General features: G+C 41.0%; 1 protein-coding gene across 1 annotated transcript in view; it reads right to left on the reverse strand.

The window, feature by feature from the left end:
- Positions 1-2,195: 2,195 nt before the first annotated feature.
- TKT (transketolase) overlaps positions 2,196-22,261 on the reverse strand; it is a 67,329-nt gene continuing 47,263 nt past the window's right edge. The window contains exons 8-14 of the mRNA XM_089681852.1: positions 18,907-19,071; positions 15,665-15,821; positions 5,887-6,017; positions 5,608-5,691; positions 3,995-4,088; positions 3,272-3,394; positions 2,196-2,473 (exon numbers count right to left, since the gene is read on the reverse strand). Coding sequence (XP_089537978.1) covers positions 2,307-2,473; positions 3,272-3,394; positions 3,995-4,088; positions 5,608-5,691; positions 5,887-6,017; positions 15,665-15,821; positions 18,907-19,071 — 921 coding nt within the window. The 3' untranslated portion in view covers positions 2,196-2,306. The remainder of the gene's footprint in view (positions 2,474-3,271; positions 3,395-3,994; positions 4,089-5,607; positions 5,692-5,886; positions 6,018-15,664; positions 15,822-18,906; positions 19,072-22,261) is intronic.

A 22,261-nucleotide genomic window follows, 5' to 3' on the forward strand; every position in this document is an offset into this window, starting at 1 on the left:
GTGTAAGTAGACAGCTAAATACATTTTAAACACAGTAGAACTACATGGAAAACTTTTTTTTTACATTTTGGATAGAATAAGGGAGGGTTATAACCCCTGTTGGGTTATTTTTTTGCCATCTGGGTCCCATTGGGGAGATTTTCCTTCATGTCCTGTCCCATAGTCATAACAGGAAGTGAGAGAAAATCCCTGCAAATTAAGGGGTCCTTGGGGTCACCAGAACTAATGTCCCATTGGAATATTTCCCCTCTATTATTTTTCTGCGGACAACCCAAAATTTGGGGTTTTCTTTTGCTTTCACTTTTGATGATAAACAGAACAAACAGAGAGGATGGATCTCCCTAATAAGGACATAGACTGCAATAAAAACCTAATAGGTGTTCTAATCCATCTCTTCTCTGTCCAAAACTTCAAAAATAGTTTTTCCTTCAGTTATACTTTGTGTGATATTGTATCTTTTTGGCTAATTTTCAGGTTGAGATACCCTTGTCAAACAGCACAACTAGGTTCTGACCTCCTATTTTTACCGATATTGGTATCAGTGCCGATGGTAAGAATTTGCACAAGTATTGGTACTCATGCAAATGCATCGATACTAAAAACCGATACCTTGTCATGCGCACACACAGAAGCCCAGCTTCTGTGTGTAGAAGTAACAGACTCCTCTCCTGGCGGTGTGCGCTCTGTAGTAATATAGCAGAGGGGGCCTCCTCCTCTGCTGTATTACTAGTCATTGGTTGTTAGGACCGCTGCCGTCATAGCAGCCAATAACGTCACGTGTGCCCTACCCTACAGCACGCTTCTCCTCCCAAGCCTCCCAGCTGCCGTTGCCTACCGGCTCTATGCAGTGAGTCTACAGGTATAGTGAGACTCTGATAGGGGAATCAGATGTATTGGGGGCTCTGATGGGGAATATTATGTAAGAAGGATCTGATGTAAGGGGGCTCTGATGTATGGGGGCTCTGATGAGGGTATCTAATGTATGGGGGGCTCTGATGGGGGAATTTAATGTGTGGGGGGCTCTGATGTGGGAATCTAATGTATGGGGGCTCTGATGTAAGGGAGACTCTGATGGGGTAATCTGGTGTAAGGGGGGCTCTGATGGAGGAATCTGATGTATGGGGGCTCTGATGGGGGAATCTGGTGTAAGGGCACTCTGATAAGGGAATTCGATGTAAGGGGGACTCTGATGGAGGAATCTGATGTATGGGGGCTCTGATGGAGGAATCTTATGTAAGGGGGGCTCTGATGGGGGAATCTACGGAGGTATGGCGGTTGTGCTAATCCTTCCTGCGAGGGATACCGAGGAGTGGCTGAATGGTGGGACCCCAAAAGAGTACTGTCTGGTGCTGGGGAGAGCCCTGATCAGCCCAATGATGGAGGACATGGAGATGTGAGGAGGATCCACTGATCTACAGTGTACTGAGTGTGGGGGCTGTACAGAGGGCTGGAAATCACTTCCCAGCAGATGTGCAGGACTTTCCAGTCAGAGTTAGTAGGAGTCAGGTAGGTCAAGGTAGGAATCAGGTAGGTCAGTCAGTATAGTAGTCTGGTAGGTCAGTGCAGGAATCAGGTAGGTCAGTATAGGAGTCAGGCAGGTCAGTCAGTGTTGTAGTCAGGTAGGTCAGTGTAGGAATCAGGTAGGTCACTTTCTCGCACTGCTCCTGTGTGAACCCAGGCTTGTCATATTGATTATAGCCTGGTTTCACAGAGGAGTGGTGTGAGAAACCTCAATTGATTCAGACAGGAATCGCACCACATTCCTATTCAAATCACATGTGATTCATTGCTGTACAAGTTGAGCCCATTCATTTTGTAAGAGCGCAAATCGCACCGCACGAAAAATAGGTATCTGTAATTGGTATCGGAGAGTACCTGATAAAAATGAGAAAACTGGTATCAGTGCAACTCTAGTATTTTCTGCATTTGAAGAAATGTAGCTTGGCCAAAGACTGTCCAAGCTTGTGATTGGATAGTGATGTGGTAGTAACCCACTGATGATGCCAGTGCTGTGCTCTCTATCAGCCAGCACCTTGTTCTCTGTAATAGAGTCAGATTGCTTTATGGAATTCTCCCCAGGTTAACTTAGGCTGAATCTTCTTGGCTTCAATTAGCCACAATAAAGGACATAATATGGGCCAGCTAATTTATTTATTGACCTCTCGTTCACTCACAAAGAATCTTGAAAATCCAAGTATTGTTCATACGCTTTATTGTATTAACAGTGCCATTATTCAGAAACGGTATTGCATAAGACATTGGAATATGGAATGCTGTGAAGATTTGCTCTACTCTGAGTTGGATGTTTAGACTATGTTTTTAACGGCTTTCACAATAGCATCTTTATCGATACAAAACATCTTGAGAAGCTCTGCTGGTTTGCCACTGCGAGGAACTCCGGATACTGCCAATGACTTCACTGTAATTCCAGGCTCTCCAACCATAGCAGCTGCCACTGCCTCTCCAAAACCACCTAATGTTTGAACACAGATTTCTGATTTACTTTTCTTTTTATAACATGTTAATAACAACACATTGAGAAATACATAATTTACAACAAATTGGGAAATCTGTATATTATAAATCACTACATGAACTTAACACTCTAGTTGATAACTAAATTTAATGATAGTACCTTCTCCCTGTAACTCATATTTTTTTAACCATCTTTAAAAGACCACAATGCGTAATAGACAGGATAGGCAATTACAAACAAATTAGATTTTTTTCCCACATTTCCTTGCCATTCAATATATATGTTAGAAATATAATGTTAAAGTGAGCTTAGGCTTCAGAAGACGAGGATGGTTAGATGTGCAGGTACAACCCAGCTGCCAGCTTAGAGAATAAACATGCATGACTGGGTTGCCCAAGTACATAGGGTTTTAGCTATAGGGCAAGAAACCTTTACCAATGGTTAACCACCAATCAACAGGCAAGGTTTGCTAACCTGCACTACTGATCTTCTGTTCAGGATTGGATGGCTGGAGAATCTGCTTATTCCCAGAATTACATTTGTCCTATTTTACCCCTACAAACACAATGACATACTGTCATGCAATGTGGTCAGCAATGTTCAAACTACAGCAACTCTTAGCAAATAATCAGCAACCATTGTTTTGACTTCTTGACTACTCCAAGCAAATAAAAACTGAAATCGAATTTGATTCCATTGGTTAATTCATATCATTGCAGTTTGTGTTATATAACTAAATAAGAATCTGTTACACAGCTTGTAAAATACGAACATCATACTTCTAAATGCTCTCACCTTCATAGTAATGGTCCTCCACAGTTATAATTCGGCCTTTGGTGGCTTTGGCACTTTCAAGGATGGTTTGTTTATCCAGAGGTTTGATGGTGAATAGATCGATAATACGGATATTTATCTTTTCTATGAAGATGCAAGAGATCATTTGAGTTCATGGTGACTGATGCAGTCAGTTAACACATGTACATATTTTCATCTGCACATACTTTATTCCACCTTTTTCAATATACTGTATATTTTAGCAAATATTCCCAGATGCCCACGATCTGTCTCCAAGGCTGCAGTGGTTTTTGTAGGCGCAGGAGGTAGATGGTGTTTGTCAGGAATCTGGCTTTCTATGTTTTGGGATCTGGAGTCTGGTCATTGAAAGTGAGCGTGAGCTCCACGGCCACCACTCTAGGGTGACATTCCACCAGGTTTAGAAGCCAAGTGGTTTTAAGAATGGAAAGTTTCTTTTTAAATTTGGTGCTGTAGTAGTGCTGTACGTTTATCTGTGATGTGAAGTGAAAAAAATATATATGTTGATGGATAGTAGAATTCCAAAGTCTAATTTTGTAAATGGATCTACCCTTTCAAGGAAAAAGTTGCATTAAATCTCTTTTTACAGAGTGAAAGTGGGCAGAAAGCCCTGAAACTACTCTATGGATTGACATGGCGCCTATCAATCTGAAGCTAAAACATGTAATAAATGCTCTCTGCCATTGAAATGCTTTTTCTTTTTACCTTTCTTCAGCTGATCTGCTGCAGCAAGGGCTTCATGCAAAGTGACCCCAGCACCAATGACTGTCACCTGATCGTCTTTGCTCTGGTGCACCACCTGACACAAAAAAACATTTACAGTATGAGAGGTATCAAGCTGCTGTTTGCTATGAAGGAAGAACATGAATACCACAGAACGTCTTGTTTTACATTTGTACCCCAACAATCAAAGTTTTTTTTTAACATTAGAAATAGAACCTCTGACATCATATAAGGATTGTGAACATGTCTAATTAATCCTAACATCAGAATTGATTGGTTGAGAAATTTTCCACAGTTATACTCATCCTATTTTACAACCTACACAGGTAATGTCATATTCTATTACTCCATCTAGTGCCCTAAAATCACTCACATATTCTCAACAGTGTGCTATACAAACATCTTCATCATCATTACGACCATCATCATTTTCTTTCTGCTTAAATTACTGGATGGTGGCATTTGCATTCTTCCTAGGAGAAGTCCAACATTTTGTCAGCTCAACTAGGGGATATAATCATTTTGTTTCATTTACCAAAAAGAAGCTGTGAAGCGCCCCAATCATCCTCAGAAAGGCCATACAGCTTAATGCCTCGTACACACGATAAGAAAATCGTATGAAAACCACTGATCGCAGAACCATCGCGGAACCACTGATCGAACTTTTTTCTCTTCATTGATGAGCAGGATGTTTTAACCAATAACGAAATTGTGGACGAAAAAATCCGGTTAAACAACAGTGAAAAATTTAGTCGTTTTGCATATGAACTACCGATTTTCTATGCGGTGGTATGACAGTCGTACAAAAAAAACCTATCAAGCGCTATCACGCATGAGCGGAAACAGAAGATGACCCGGATGTTTATGTCCAACAAATCTTCGCAAACAGGAGCGAAAAATCCAAATGTTAAAAGTAGATTGGCCTAATGAGATAATGAAACCAGAATTCTGCATATTATATTTTTATGTATCACTATTTATGTATATAGATAATGTAATAAACTATATTATACTCATTGCTGGTAATTGTTGTGTATATCGTTCTGGCCGGAAGGGCGTGGCTACAAGGTCACACGCACACTGCATCACTTCCACTTGTACGGAAGACTTCAACACTATGTATTGCCCGATGAACTATTTTTTTTGGTTTGGTTAATGTGGGCCACGATTTCGACCAATGAACGAACGCCTCTCGGTCATTGGATGACCGATCGGTCGATTTTCTAATTGTTTATTCCCACCTTAAGGCTGGATTCACACCAGAAATCAATTTGTAAATGATGTGTTGATGGATATCAACATTGCTTGATGCAAGTTGGATCCTGTTAAGGATTATGCCTCATTGACTCACATGGCAAAATACAGGTCAATGTACCTATATGCAACAAACAAGGCTTTTTTGAAAAACACCACAACAAATGCCCATAGAAAACAATATTTTTTCTAGTCCATGCATCTTTGGAAAATGCAGAAAAATGTATGACGCTGCATATGGTATAAACAGGGTCTGAGTAACTGAAAACCTCTATGGTCTTAAAAAAAAAAAAATCCACTTTTTTCTGAACCAGCTTTATTGCTTCCCTTTGTGCACTGACCTTGGCATGACCAATCTTGAATTCCTCATTATTGTTGTAGATAACAGCGTTCTCTGGGCGACTTGTTCTAATGAAGCAAATTCCCTGCAGCAGAGAAAATGTTTTACTATGTTTCAGCAAATTAGTATATTATTCTAAGTTCCACTTTTCTCATCATATTACAATATCAAAGGGAGATGAGAGAATGGTGGACATCATACGGGTGTTACACAATTTTCCCAATCTTGATTTGATGCCCAGACAGCAGTCATGAATTTGGTGTAATCTGGCTAGACTTACCTTTGTGTTTGCAGCAAGCTCCACTGCTTTCTCTGTAGACACTGCATCACTTGGGTAAAAGACAGTTGCATTGGGGACAACTCTGAACATGGTTAGATCTTCCAGGCCCATTTGAGATGCACCATCTTCACCTACAAAATTCAGAAATGTTAGTGTCAGAAGAATGACACCTGCGATGTGATTAGGAAACAATAAAAAACATATACATGTGCATACATTTACTTATGTGCATTCACTTTGCCACTCTTTACAGAATTCCTTTATACTAAATAAAGCGATCATTGGAATCACTAGAATCAGGCATTTAATTTCATAAGCAGAAGAATTCTTGTTAAGTGGAGACTCTTTTAATTTATAGCGGACCTTACCTCAAAAATCAAAGATTTACTATGTTATAAAAACCATTTAGAAATGTTAGTTGTGCCCTGAAACCTCAACCTTTTTTCTGGCCACCGATCGTGGCAAAAATGCCCTGTGTTTTCAGGTGCCATGGAAATGAATGGCACCTGAAAACGTGATTGTGCGTTTTCACACTTTTTCAGCGCGTTTTCAAATTGCAGGCAGAATCACAGTGATTCCACCAGCGATTCGGAAACACCTAGTGTGAATGGAGCCTTAGTTTTTAGCTTCATCTACTTTTTAGCCACAAGTTGTAGCAATTTCTTATTTACCATTTGGCCTCCTTATGTTTCATTAAGTGGCAAAGCTGTGCTGTCACAGAGGTGTCAATCTGTGTTGATTGCAATTAGAAGGTGTTAAACTTAATAGCAGCGTGACAGCTTCCACCTAGCCAATCCCCTGAAGACATAGTTTATGACAAAATATGTAGGGCGCGGCTTGTAAGTGTCGCTATCACACACCAGTGCCAGTCAGAGTCGGCAAAGTTTGGTTAACCATCAGCAGTGGTGTATTAAGTTCTTGTGCTGCCCTATTCAACACTAAAAATTGGTCCCCCACCATCGGCACCTCCCCCAGCCCCTGCCACTCTCCGGCAACTACCCATACCATACTCCCCGACTCTGCCACTCTACAGCAACCACCCTACTAACCTTAACCTCTCCGGAAAGCAGCTGGCCATCCCCAGAGCCAAGCCAAGTGTCTTCTTTCCCTGTGTCTCCCTTGTCCGGGAAGCTTACACCATCCAGCAGCGCACAGCCTCCACAGATTCCATGGCAGAGCCTCACCAGGTCCCCATCCCTGCCATGTGTGTCACTTCTATTGGCGCCGCCCCCCCCTGAAAATTGCCACCCTAGGCAAATGCCTTGTTTGCTACGTGGTAAATACACCACTGACCATCAGCCTACTATTGCCTTGGTGTGAGGCAGTGACTTCACACTGTCCAGCATTAAGTGTGGTTGTACCACATTATATCTTTTTTGGATAAATAAAAAGCTCATGTTTTTAAACTTACTTTCAGTATGGGAGCATATTATTTTCTTTGGCGTCAATCTTCATAATTGGAGGTGTGTTGCTTGTTCCTGCACTGGAGCCACTGGGGGAATGTAAAATCAAATCCTTTTTGACCATTTGTAATCTTATGGTCCATCGCATCTGGTAAGAGGCGTCTAATAAAGGTGTTACACAGTGGAGGAACTTTTATCAAGTTTGGGTGTATGCACCATTCACTTAGGGATGGATGTGGTTCCTTATGTGTTATCATAACTAAAGAGGTGATTGCATCTTCAATTCAATTAAGTTCACAGGAGAGAAGATTTGTTTACATATGGATCGTCATGGACTTTCACATTTAATTTAATATTGTATGTTGTTTTTGACATTATTTTCATGCTGCTGTTTTTATTTATTTAATAATTTACTATTTGTATCACAATTGCACAGAAGCTGCTTTGCATATATCTATTATTTTTTTTTCTACCTAAAGCACATATACTTTGGTTTTTATACTGAAACCTAGCTCTAGCTGGGAAAGGTTTTATGCAACACTAAACACTTTTATGCCTATTTCTCTGGAATTTTGCTCTAGGTAATGTTGGCAAGAGCAAAGAAACTAATATTAATACATTTTTGTAATAGTATGATAGACATAAAAATACTGTTTACAACTACACCAGAATAGCAGTTTCTTTAATGATAATAGGCAGTCAATATGAGAGGTCCATTGACTGAAATAGCCGCTTTCAGATCTCTTGTCTCATGTCTAAGGGGGCAGGTAACTGACACATGCCAAAGAACTTGGGGTATAGGCATTAATCAAGAAAGTTGGAAACCATATCCCAATTATTATGATTCTCACCAGGGGCGGACTGACAACTCATGGGCCCCCCGGGCAATAGGGGATCATGGGGCCCCTGTGTCCTTGCCCAAACTAAAAAAAGCCTATGAAAAAGATACCAGGGGCATCTCATGGGGCCCCCTACTGACCCCGGGCCCTCGGGCAGTGCCCGAGTTTCCAAATGGTCAGTCCACCCCTGATTCTCACACAATAAGAAGCTCCTACAGTGGCTGTCTGTGCCACTCAAGTTATCGCCCTCTTCCCTGTGTTGACATAAACTTCCTAAGTCTGCAGAGCTGGCCTAACAAGATTATGATGTACTCTATAACGCTTTGAGTTGTTTTTTGTTTTTTTTTATTTAATACATATAGTTGTCAAATGCATTTTCCAAGTAGGTGCAAGGCAATTTTCCAAGGGTATCCAAAGAGGGGTACAGCAATACCCACAGAGGCTGCATTGACTAATATGCACAAGTATCAGCAACCTAAGAAGGTCATACTAGTATACTGGTCAATTGTAACACTTTGAGTTTTTGATGCCATAGCACAGGGCAGGTTGTGTCTGAATGTCCAATCACCACCTAGTCTCTACAAGGCACACTATGCCTTGATTATTTCAGAAGATCCGACCAATACAGTCCCTGTTTGGCTATCAGAAGATATTGAAACAGCAAATTGGGACTTTTGGGTATAACTATTGGCCATGCAATTGTTTTTGGTCCTATATACAGTATAGCAAACATTGGCCATGTTTAATATACAGCTACTAATATTAATGGGAAATTGATGCATAAAACACCCACAATGATCACTCAAGTGTTACCATGTAATTGTTGTATAAACAATTGTAACAGAACTTGAAGAAAAGCTTTTGGAATTGCTGAAGGCGTATCTGAGCCTCACATGATTATGAACAGTCTCTGCAATAACAAATTCTCAAAGCAATAACGGCAATGTCATAAAATGAAAATCCCGAGGGAGGTGGTTAAGGAACAGTATAAATGAGTCATATGCTCCCACATACTGAGAAGTGCTGGATATGTCCCTACACTTCCCCAAGCAAACATAGCAGTGGGTGAGCAAAGAGAACAGAAAGAATAAAAAATAAGAAGCTGCGAGGACCTGCATTAAAGTGAACCTAATGTTTTTCCCTGCATTGGCAAAGTACAGGTTTATTTTACTGTACTGAAAAAAAAGATTCTTTATGTAAACTACATCACCGATCTTGTCTCCAAATATCACCCAAACCGTACTCTCCGCTCCTCGCAAGACCTCCTACTCTCTAGCTCCCTTGCCTCCTCCTCCCATGCTCGTCTCCAGGATTTTTCAAGGGCTTCACCCATCCTCTGGAACTCCCTACCCCAAGCTATCAGGCTATCGCCTACTCTGCTCACTTTTAGGCGTACTCTGAAAACTCATCTCTTCAGGGAAGCCTACCCCAACCCCAGCTAATACTGGAATCCCCTACTCCTCCATCCCCCACAGCTAATTACCTCTTGTACCACTATCCCCTCCCTCCTAGATTGTAAGCTCCAAGGAGCAGGGCCCTCTAATCCCTCTTGTATTGAACTGTATTGTTACTGTACTGTCTCCCTTCATAATGTAAAGAGCAAACTGTTGGCGCTATATATGTCCTGTATAATAATAATAATAATGTATGGCTCCATTGGATGATGGCATATGATTGCTGAGTTTGGTAAATTCATGGTACAGCAGTTTTAAAAAAAATGATCATTGGAAGAACAATTTTTTTAAAGATGGTGAATAGTTTCCTATGTCTTTAGGTGCCTTATGGGCTAGTGCAAATAGGCCTTTGGGATCATTTAAAGTCCATTTGAGAGCAGTTGTGTTTTGCCTTTGTTTCTTCAACTAACACAGTGTAAATGCATCACAAATGCTACACTTCATTAGCTCTAAGTTTACAGACGAAAAGAAACAGTACTTGAGAATTTAAAGAATATATAAAACCAACATTTCACATTCCTGATATGTGTCTGCTGTACCATGTGCTTGTATGAAAAAGTATCCTGTTTTCCTTGTATTGCTTCCTTTCTGTGAAATATCTAGTGTTCCTGCCAGTCCCTCTGCTTTCCTTTTAAAAAAATGACCACAATAAGCAGAATGAAAAAGGAGGGACCCCCTAGGAATGAGGAAGGAGTGGAATCACTTCGAAACGCGTTGGACAATTAGAATAGTATTTCTGCAGTTTTGCACATCAATGATGATTCCATCATTTATATCTTCTATGGCCAGTCAAAGACAGTCATACTGGGTATCCTTATCATGCAATTTCATATTCTGATTTTGATGCTGTACTATGTCTCTGTATGATGTATTGTATTGTATATCTATGTATCATAACAATTTTTGACAAATTAAAAATGTTTACTTTTTTAAAATTTTTGGTACCATTTAAGCCCTCAAAGTCCCAAGTCCTAGGGGGTCCCTCCTTTTCATCTAATTGTTGTTTTGAGGATGGTGGCTTACAATCAGGAATTTTCCCTCCTTTTCTTGTATAACACTAAGCAAGAGTGCACACTGTGGTCAGTTTTCTAGCTGTGCTGGGAACTCAGTCTGATCTCCTCCAATGATCTGACTTGTTCTAACAACTCCCTACCCCTTTCCGAACAGACATTCACATGGAATATCAGTGTGCTGCTGTTTCTCCTCCCCCAGCTCTTATGCAGCTGAGGACAGAGGGAATATGGTCACTTATAACAAAGGGAAAAAAGGTATTCATAATGTTTTTTATATCTATACACAAATGTTTTGCCTCCCATTTCTATTTTAAACTGAATGGGTTGTTTTACAAGGTGAGGATTTACATATACTTTTTATACACTTGATATCACGCATGTGTTAAATTTATCTTTAGAAAGGTAATTTCAACCAAATACCAGGGGTTAGGAATTCTTAGCTAGCATGCAGGACTACCTGGAAACACCAGTCTTCTTATGTTTGGAATCAGGATGTAAAGAAAGAGAAGAAAACTAGAACAAAAAGAAAATCAGGGTTCAAGGCGAAGTATGAAGGAAATGTAGGAGAACACATAAGACTGGAAACCCTGTGAGATGGCGCACCTAAACACATAATATCACATTTGGATCTCTCTATTTATTGAGCATTTAGCCTGTAACTAGTATTAGTTATACTTGACCAAACTTTCTTGTTTGGAACTGATTTTTAGATTAAGGACCTGAATGGACTGACTTTTGTTTGAACTGCTTCTCTCCCCATAGCTAGTCTATGGGAACACAAAATCAGTTTGAAGCAGGTCAGATGGAGGTCAACAGCAGGCCAAATGCACCTGTCGATGAATCCCATATGATCTTAGAAGCATATTAATAAAGTAACAGTGCAGCGCAATCTTTCAAAATAGTGCAATTATTGACTATGGTGATGCAAACATAAATATAAATAAATATAAATGTAGTCCACAAATAAAGTTGAATATCAAAAGTTCCATACGAAATGTTCACTACAGTGCTTAGTGATGTATTCTTCAGAATCAATCAATTGTCACTCGTGCCACCACCTAAAGAATATACGAGCTACTCACCTCACAATTCAGACCACTGAATGAACAGTAGGCCATACTGTGCTTTTCCCCTTCAGGGGTTAATCCTCTGGCGATATCAAGCTGGTCACAAGCATAGGGCTAGTACCACAAAAGCAAAAAGAAGAGCCACTAGTGTTCTCTGTTTAAAATAAATATACTGCCATATACTGTATGGATAAAAACACTTACAAAATGAAGCACTATCCCAGTGCTGACATATCTACGCTACAAACACCACCATCAACTGCTTGTAAGATGGCAGCGGGATGATGTCACTTGCATGGCTCTGTCTGCTGATGCCCTGCTGACCCACGTGGATGAAAGGTCCATGTCTGTTCAATTTATGATGAGCGGACATGGAGAGAACCCGTCCTGCTGTATGGGCAGCCAGATGTCTGTTTACACCCAACTGCCCCACCTAGACGGAGAGGGATGTCCTCACCGTCGCTGGTTTCACCGGCCGTCTTCTCTCCCTGGTGCCGGCACCTTCAGTGTGGGCACCTGGCTGTGACAGCTTGTGGCTTGCAAGAACACTGCACTTTGTGATTGGTCCTGTAGACTTCTGGGACCTATCACGTGTCCCAGAAGACTATGGGGAGGGAGGGGGGAGGACAACTCCCCCCCCCCCCGCTCCCCAGAGGTGCCAATCCGTAATGGGCAGCGGGGAACAAAGGCTTAAAGCGGAACTTCCCCTTTTGGGTGGAGCTCCGCTTTAAACAGGGCTTCTCTCTTTACTCCTAATGGCTCAACAGAGTGGTGGAGTAATAAAGGTAAGGTAGGTATGTGCAACTGGTGAGACCAACCATAAAGTGAACTTATTGCTTTGCCCTGCATTGGTAAAGCACAGGTTCACATTAAAGTTGCAAGCTCTGGGGTCAACAGCCTCATCTTGGCCTTGCAATTTCTTAAAGCATAACTAAATGCAAACCTTTTTTTTAATATTTCAGAGTGGAGAAGGATTAGAATACCTGCCAGGTTTTTATTGCTGTTTGTGTCCCCATTAGGGAGATTCTTCTGTTCTATTTGTCCTGTTTTCCATTATGATCAAAAAGTAAAAGAAATCCCAAATGTTGGGTTATCCCCAGGGTTATCCAACGGGGACACTAGTTCTGGTGACCCTGGTGACAAATTGTAGGTATTACCTCTCACTTCTTGCTTTGGCTATGGGATAGGATGTGATGGGAAATTTCTCAAATGGGAAAGAGATGGCAAAAAAACAACTGAATGGTGTTATAACTCTTTAACTACCCCTATTACTCTATCCAAAAGAAATGCATTTAGTTCTACTTTAAATCACTTACCTGACAGGTGACTCAACATGCTGAATCAGAGACAACTTACTGCTATTGTTGTCATCAGTTTTACAGATAGAATTTGAATGAAGCCCCTTGGAGTCTAAAATTGGTATTTATCTAAACATTTCAAATTATTTAAAAATGGAACAATATACATGAATCCCTACTCCTACTGGGACTTGACAGTAAAAGGTGAAAATGTCTTTATCTCCAGTATGGCACAACCTCATGTTTTTCATAATAGAGGAAGTGCTGAGCTTCTCATAAACAATTACTAAATAGATTTACAACATTACCTTACTAAAAGATATCAGATGGAAAGAAGGTAGAGAGGGGGAAGAGAGTGGGAGAGAGTTAGATATAGGGAGGTCTACGGAACAAAGGAGGAAAATAAGCACTGCAAATCCGAAAACAGAAAAGAATATCTGCAGGAGAAGATAAAGATGGAAAGATGAAATGAGGGAAAAATGGAGAGAGCTGAAACATGCTGAATCATTGATAACACTCTGGGGTTGATTTAGTAAAGGCAAATAAACTGTGCACTTTGCAAATTGCAGTTGCACTCTGCAAGAACAGTTGCTCCACAGCTTAGTAAATAAGCAGAAGCTCTGTTGACTTCCATCATCCAATCAAGTGCAAGAAAAAATGCAATTTTTTTAAAATTCTCCTTGCACGTGATTGGGTATTCTTTTCAAAGTGAATCTTTACCTCATTTATTAAGTTCTGGAGCAACTGCTCTTGCAGAGAGCAACTGCACTTTGCAAAAGTGCACAGTCTATTTGCCTTTATCCTAGGTTCACACCTAAGCGTTTTCTGCAGCGTTTTGCAGAAACGCAGTACAGTCCATTTAACACGATTTCCTATGGGACATGGTCACATATGTGCGTTTTTACCTGGTGCGTGTTTTGGAAAGGGTCAGGGACTTTTTTGAATGCAAAAAGTTGCATTTTTGGTTCTATAGACTTCAATGGAAATGCTGCAGAAAAGCATGTATTGCATTTTTGCTGTGATGTTGATGCATTTTGTGCCGCATTTTCTGCAGGGTTTTGCAGAAACGCAGTACAGTCCATTTAACATGATTTCCTATGGGACATGTTCCATATGTGCGTTTTCACCTAGTGCATTTTTTTGAAAGGGTCAGGGACTTTTTTGAATGCAAAAAGTTGTGATTTTGGTTCTATAGACTTCAATGGAAACGCTGCAGAAAAGCATGTATTGCGTTTTTGCTGTAATTTTGATGCATCTTGTGCTGTTTTTTTGATGCATTTTTTACGTGTTTTGCATTTTAAATCTGCCTAGCAACAAGAAAAATTGAAAACAACCCCCCCCCCGCAAAACGCATCATAAAGGCGGCAACACCGCAGCAAAACCGCAAGTGCAAGAACGCAAAACGAAATGCAGAAATGGCTCAAATGCAACTTGCATAGGTGTGAACCTAGGCTAAGTAAATCAACCCCTCTGTCTTTGCAGTACAGGACAGGTCAGAGAAGCAACAGTCCAGGCCAACGTGCTACAACCCCTACTGCTGTCATCTGAAAAAAGTGGCATCCATGGTGAGTCATATATTGTACTGTGCACAGAGGACATTACTGAACCTACCAAAGCCTAGATAGACAAAGAAAGACAGAGGCAGGGGCGGACTGACAACTCATGGGTTCCCCGGACAATAGAGGATCATGGGGCCCCTGTGTCCTTGCCCAAACTCAAAAAAGCCTATGAAAAAGGTACCAGGGGCATCTCATGGGGCCCCCTACTGACCTCGGGCCCTCGGGCAGTGCCCGAGTTTCCAAATGGTCAGTCCGCCCCTGGACAGAGGTTTCCAGACACAGAAAGTTTGTGTGGATGGACCATTGGAATTTAGAGCTATAGTCACCTACAACAAAGTGTGCGACGCACCTTCACTTACTTATAACTCACACCGTAATATTCTCCATGAGCTCCACTGTAGCATTAAATCTATATAAACCTAGCCCCATAACACTTCTTCAGTATATACACGTCACTTATTTAATCAAAAAAGGTTTGTGAACTTTGCCCATAAAAATGACTGTTGCACAAAAAAGGGCAGCAGGAGGACCAGACAACCCCAAACATACAACACCAATCCCACTTCAAGAAACATTTGTTGTTTCCGAATTCTATGTACAAATCATGACATTTTTAAGACAAATACATTCTAGTTGGTCTTTTGTGTACTAATAAAAAAAGAAGACACCATGGGCCCTGAACTCCAATTGGTCCCAAGGATTTAAGCAATGCCCCTGGTTCTTGCAAATTTAGAAGTATGATAGCCATATAAAATAAATAAGAAGACCTCGGCCGAGTCTGCCAATTTATGGAGGTTGATTGGCTAAAGGTTGCATGCCTAGGTCATACAATACCTACAGATACATGATCACCTTCTGATACAACCATAATCAACTAGCTCAGGGGTGGGCAACTGTGGCCCTCCAGCTGTTGTAGAACTACAAGTCCCATGAGGCATTGCAAAACTGACAGTTACAAGCATGACTCCCAAAGGCAGAGGCATGATGGGACTTTTAGTTCACCAACAGCTGGAGGGCCACAGTTGCCCACCCCTGAACTAGCTGATCTAGCAATCTTTCCATGCCTGTAAGCACATTCAGTCTTAGCTATTCAAGTTCACAGGTATGCAAATGATCTGTAGAGAAAAAGCCAAAATGACACTCACCAATAGAAACTCCACAGTGAGACCCACAAAGGTTAATGTTGCTCTCAGAGATGGCTGCCATTCTGATGTGATCAAAGGCTCTTGTGAAGAATGTGGCAAATGCACTGGCAAAGGCAACAGTACGATCCCGAGTGGTGCAGCCAACAGCTATGCTCACCTACAGCAACAGAACAGAGTATGATAACATTAATACAACTTGGACAAGTGTTGTGGATTATGTAATATATAAAGTGAAATGACTTTGACAATCACTGTATTTAGGTGGACAAAAATAAAGATGACCATAACTAATTAGAGAAATGCATAAAATAAACTGGACGTGATTGTATATGTATATCATAAAATAGTAGAAATGTACATTATATTAAAAAAAAAACACTCAACTGCTCTAGCATAAAGTTAGGTTGTTAGAAACACTACATAGCAGGGGCGGACTGACAACTCATGGTTCCCCCGGGCAATAGGGGATCATGGGGCCCCTGTGTCCTTGCCCAAACTCAAAAATCCCTATGAAAAAGGTACCAGGGGCATCTCACGGGGCCCCCTACTGACCCCGGGCCCTCGGGCAGTGCCCGAGTTTCCAAATGGTCAGTTCCGCCCCTGCTACATAGCCAAACGTTTGTAGACACCTGACCATCAGACCTATAAGAACCTGTTTGGCGTTCCACTCCATAATCATGGGCATTAATATGGAGTTGGCCACACACACGCACTACCCTTTGCAGCAATAAGAGTCTCCACTCTTTTTTCGACAAGATTTTGGAGTGTGCATGTGGATTGAATACAACTGAAACAGATGAACCTAATAATTTGGTAGGGTGTCCATACACATTTGACCATATTGTAGGTGTATTGGTCAAGAGTACACAAACGTGTTGCTATATAGTATAATTGATAATACTTAAAGTGGTTTTAAAGGCAAACTTTTTTTATCTTAATGCATTCCCTGTATTAAGGTAAAAAAAAGTTTTACCACTTGTTCTGGTCCCTCTCCTCCCCTTCCCTCGAAATCATGTCTCCTTTTATGATCCAGCAATTTCCCAGCTCCCTTTACTTCCAGTACTCACAAGAGATGCAGGTAGCAGTGGAAGCCATAGGCTCCTTCGGCTGTCAGTCAAATCCTGTGACAAGGACGTATGGGGGCATGGCCAAGTCGTGCTGTGTGTTTCTATGGGCGTACACAGCCCAACTCAGGAACGCGCCCACATGAGAGCCCCCATAACAAGCAAAAGATGCAGCAGATAGAGTTGGCGGGGGACAACCAAAGAGGTGGTACAGGACCACTCTGTGCAAAACCATTGCAAAGAGCAGGTAAGTATTAAAAAATTGTGACTTTAATATCACATTATTTAACACAGACTTTATATTACTTGTAAAACCAGCTTTCAAATCCTGTACTTTTCTGTGCTAACTGAATTTAAAGAGGAATTTCACTTTCTAAAACAACATTTACTACATGGAATCCTTATATTGATAGCATTAGTAAATAGATAGGAAAGTATATCATCTTTACTTGTTTTAAACTGTTTTTTTACATTTCTTTAGTCACTTCCTGGTTTCCAGGCCTAGGCAAATATATCATACATCCCAGGAGCCTTCAGGAGTTTTCTCAGCTAAGCACACCCTCCTGCCTGTATGCATGAGCAAATGGCAGATGGATTTCAGGAAGTAATTGCTACATGAATCATCTGCCCTCACTTAAGATGGCCACGGCCAGAAATACATTTTCCCAGTGATTTCTCAGCAAAAATTAAGCATGGAGACATGGATGGATTGGGGAGTTTGCTTTGAATATTAAAAATGAATTAAATAGCACTTTTGGTTTCTGGTGCTCAGATACATTGTAGTTCTGCTTTAAGCATTTCATATATGTGCTTATTAAATCCCCCTGCAGGTTGTCATTGCTATCTCTGTCTACTTGGGGGGCAGTCTCCACTGGGGGGAAATTGCTTCACTGGGGATATAGGCAAAACACATTTTAATTAGCGCATCCGTGCTTTCTACTCCCCGACACCTCAAATAAATCTGAAAAAAAAGTTTATCTGAAACAAAATAAAATGGCTGGGATTAGGTTTTAAAATGACTGTGTAATAAAAGATTATGGAGGCTGCCATTGCTAAACCATGATTTTAAACTCTTCCCGTCCGGCCCATGCTGATAAATGGCCAGACGGGAGCGCTGCCGATGCGGATGGACATTTCTGAACGTCCCCCCCGCACCCATTGCCTGTGAGTGCTCCCTGGGAGCACGCAGCACCGCGATCAGTGCCTGCTGTGTCCTCCGGACACAGCGGAACACAGATCGCTATATGGGACCTCTGTGTGAGGTCCTGATTCATATGATCACTAATTGGCCAATCAGTGATCACATGAATAGTAGTAAACAAGATGTCACTTCCTGACATCATTGCTTACTACTTGTGAAATCTGTGAAAGATCACAGAGGTCACATGGTACAAGGCTATTCACAACAGCCTTGTACCATGTGACAAGCTGTGACCAATCACAGCTCACACAGTATTTCTCAATGGCTGCAGGAAAGCAGCCAGAGAAAAGGAGAAATGATTGCTTACACAGCCTTTATGGGTAAAAAAAGAAAAAAAATCTTCAGTGTCACTATGGTGACACTCTACTGCTAGGGTGACAGTATGTTAAAAAAACAAAAAACAAGCCATAAATAATAATATAAAAAAAAATAAAAATGTAAAAAAAAATTTTTTTAACTACAATTTTTGGTTATAAACTAATTTGGGTTTTTTTTCACTAAAAAGATAGCTGAATACATTTTGGCCAAGATTTATGAAGAAAGATTATTTATTTGCAAAATGTTATAAGAAAAACTTTTTTTAAAACTTTTTTTTACTTTTTCATTTATATAGCAAAAAAAAAAAAAAAATCCCAGTGGTGAATAAATACCACCAAAATAAAGTTTTATCTGTCTCAAAAAATTGCTAAAAAATTCATATGGGTACAGTGTTGCATGACCGCGCAAGTGTCATTCAAAGTGTGACAGCACTGAAAGCTGAAAATTGGCCTGGACAGGAAGGGAGTGAAAGTGTCCGGACTTGAAGTGGTTAAGAATGCTAGTTCACTAGCTATCATGCCGATGCTGTGGCTTCAATGTGTCTGAACTGATGACCCGAAACAAGTATAGAGATAGAGAACACATACATTTCATTCAATTTCTGCATTCATATTATTATTCCCTGCAAAATACGGTAGACACAGTTGTAGCAGACTTACCATGTTCTGTTCAGCTATGTAACACTCGATGAAACGGTCTGGGTGCTCTTTTTTAAACAGCTCAGAGAATGTTGAGTTCTTGGTATCACCATCCAGAGCGATAACTCTGTCACAGCATTGTCCCACCTTAGCAAGGGCAAGACCATAAGCCTTGCGAGTAGCAATCTGGAAGAGAAGTTTGTTGATGCATTTTGTTGCAACAGAAAAGTCAAAATCAATAAAAACACACTAATTAATCTCCTAAAGGAATGTTCGTTTGAAAATGCTGGCACACTGCATATACATTGTAGAATCCTGACACCTCAATGCTTGTTTAGCAAACAACAGGGTGACAGCACGCCACAGTCTGACATAAAATTTCATGAAATAAGGGTACAGCAAATCTCATGTTTTCATGGATAATAGAACTTAATCATAGGACATTTATTTGCAGAAGAAACAACAGGTTCACTTTATTGTTCCCCTTCATGGCTACATATATCTACCTTTCCTTCACTTCCTCCACCACGCCATCCAGCTGCCAGCAGAGAAGGACAGTTCCAAATCATAGCTAAGACCAATCACCAGCACTAGACATTGTCAATATTCCCATTGCACACATTCTGGGCTCAAAAGTAATGAGTGCTGCAGCAGCTACCAGCCGGAGACTGGAGACATCATATATTAGTGCACTGGACCCCTTTGCCAGGTAGGTGATGATCATTTCTAAGTTACACTGTGCATCTGGTGAGTGCACAGCCTTCACTTTTTCATTATCACAACTTGGAAGAAGCACTCTGATGGAGAGGGATTTTCATCTCCCACGTTTTCACTAAGACTGTTATTTTACACTGTGTGTCACTTTGTTAGTGACGGAATATATATGATCACACTAGTCACTTGATATATGCTCACCATATATTAGCATCGACTATATTGACACTGTGGTTATTAGACACTTTCTATGATTGTTTATAACTATTTGTATTTAGCGCCGCATCTTTTACACCCTAGGTGATGATCATTGCATGCCTGACGAAGGGGTCCTACGCGGCTCTGATACGTTGCACTTCATTCTTTGTGGTGTGATCATTCTTTTAAAAAGCTTCTGATGAAACTTGATAATCCGTGATGTGCTGGCAAATATGTGCACCAATCACCAGCACTAATACTGTCCATGGATTGAATCCCATGATCCTGCTGAAGGGAAGGTATGTGTTGATGAGGAAAGAGTGCCAAAGCAAACCTATTGCTTAAACTTTCATGGCCGAAGCACAGGTTTGCTTCAACCCGTTCATATTCAGAGGTCATTCTTGCCTAGATGCCCAGGCCAGACTCCTGCAGAATCATAATGTGTCAGTTAACTCAACAATAACTCTATGGTAATTTTCACCTCTATGACTTATTTGCACCTAAATAATTTTTATATATTTTAGGCACATACAAGACTTTTATTTGCTAAGCGGTTTTAATAAAATCCCTTCTCTTCTTTATTATAGCCTAGCAAATGCATATACATGTATATGAAATGTATACAATGTAATAAAGATTCTATATGTAATAATTGCTTAGTTATTATTAATAATTTGATAATTATATCAATAAACATAAGGCACTGCAGATGAACAACATACCTGGCAATGGCAGTGTTCCTCTGCATTTTTTTGAATGGAAACTCAAGCTGTCAGTGACAGTAGTAATTGGGAGCCACCAGCTGTACGAATTGTCGGTTGGTGGCTCTCATACTGAAGGATATTTAGAAACATATCCCCAGCACAGGGCCTCAGAATTGGGGATGTCTATTTACAGATCTTGGGCAGGAAGGACTTGAAGCAAACATGTCATGAGGGAAAAATTAGGAGCATCCATTACTGACCTCTAAAAAAACTACTTGTCTGGCAGTTGTTCTGACTCACTAGCTTCAATACTTTCACTGAGTCACTGACCTAGAGCAAGTATGCTGACCAAGATACTCTGAGAAAAGTCAGAAGTGTGTTCAGATACTAGTCCAAATTTACCTGAACTATCCTGCCAGAAAGCTGTCACTGCACACTGCCAATCATAAGCGGCCAAGGCATTCCTCACCATGCTGCCATGTACAGTTGCAAGAAAAAGTATGTGAACCCTTTGGGATTACGTGGAGTTTTGCATGAATTGGGCATAAAATGTGCTCTGAACGTCATCTAAGTCACAACAATAGAAGAACACAGTCTGCTGAACATAATACTACACAAACATTAGATGTTGCCATGGTTTAATTGCACATAACATGTAAACATTCACAGTGCAGGGAGGAAAAAGTATGTGAGGCCCTAGCTTAATGACTTCTCCCAGAGCTAATTGGAGCCAGGAGTGAGCCAACCTTGACTCCAATCAGTGTGATGATATTGGATGTGTTGCTAACAGCTGTCCTGCCCTTAAAAAACACACACCTGTTTTGGGTTTACTGGTTTCAAGAAGCACTGTCTGATGTGAACCATGCCTCGCAGAAAAGAGCTCTCAGAAGACCTACGATCAAGAATTGTTGACTTGCATGAAGCTGGAAAGGGTTACAAAAGTATCTCCAAAAGCCTTGATGTTCATGTGTCCATGGTAAGACAGACTGTCTACAAATGGAGAAAGTTTAGCACTGTTGCTACTCTCCCTAGGCGTGGTCGTCCTGTAAAAATGACTGCAAGAGCACAGCGCAGAATGCTGCATGAGGTAAAGAAGAATCCCAGAGTGTCAGCTAAAGACCTACAGAAATCTCTGGCACATGCTAACATTTTTGTTGACACATCTACAATAAGGAAAACATTAAACAAGAATGGAGTACATGGGAGGACACCACGGAGGAAGCCATTGCTGTCCAAAAAGAATATTGCAGCACGTTTGAAGTTTGCAAAAGAGCACCTGGATGTTCCACAGCACTACTGGCAAAATATACTGTGGACAGATGAAACCAAGATTGAGTTGTTTGGGAAGAACACACAACACTATGTGTGGAGAAAAAAAGGCACAGCACACCAACATCAAAACCTCATCCCCACTGTGAAACATGGCGGAGGGAGCATCATGGTTTGGGGCTGCTTTGCTGCCTCAGGGCCTGGACGGATTGTTGTCATTGATGGGAAAATGAATTCCAGAGTTTATCAAGACATTTTGCAGGAAAACGTACGACCATCTGTCCGCCAACTGAAGCTCCGCAGAGGATGGGTGATGCAACAGGACAATGACCCAAAGCATACAAGTAATTCAACAAAACAATGGCTGCAACAGCACAGAATACGCCTTCTGGAGTGGCCCAGTCAGAGTCCTGACCTCAACCCCATTGAAATGCTGTGGCATGACCTTAAGAGAGCGATTCACACCAGACATCCCAAGAATATTGCTACAC

This window comes from Staurois parvus, unplaced genomic scaffold (genome assembly GCF_062004578.1).
Source record: "Staurois parvus isolate SC_StPar_1 unplaced genomic scaffold, SC_StPar_1.0 ptg000282l, whole genome shotgun sequence".
In the NCBI taxonomy this organism is placed as follows: Eukaryota; Metazoa; Chordata; class Amphibia; order Anura; family Ranidae; genus Staurois; species Staurois parvus.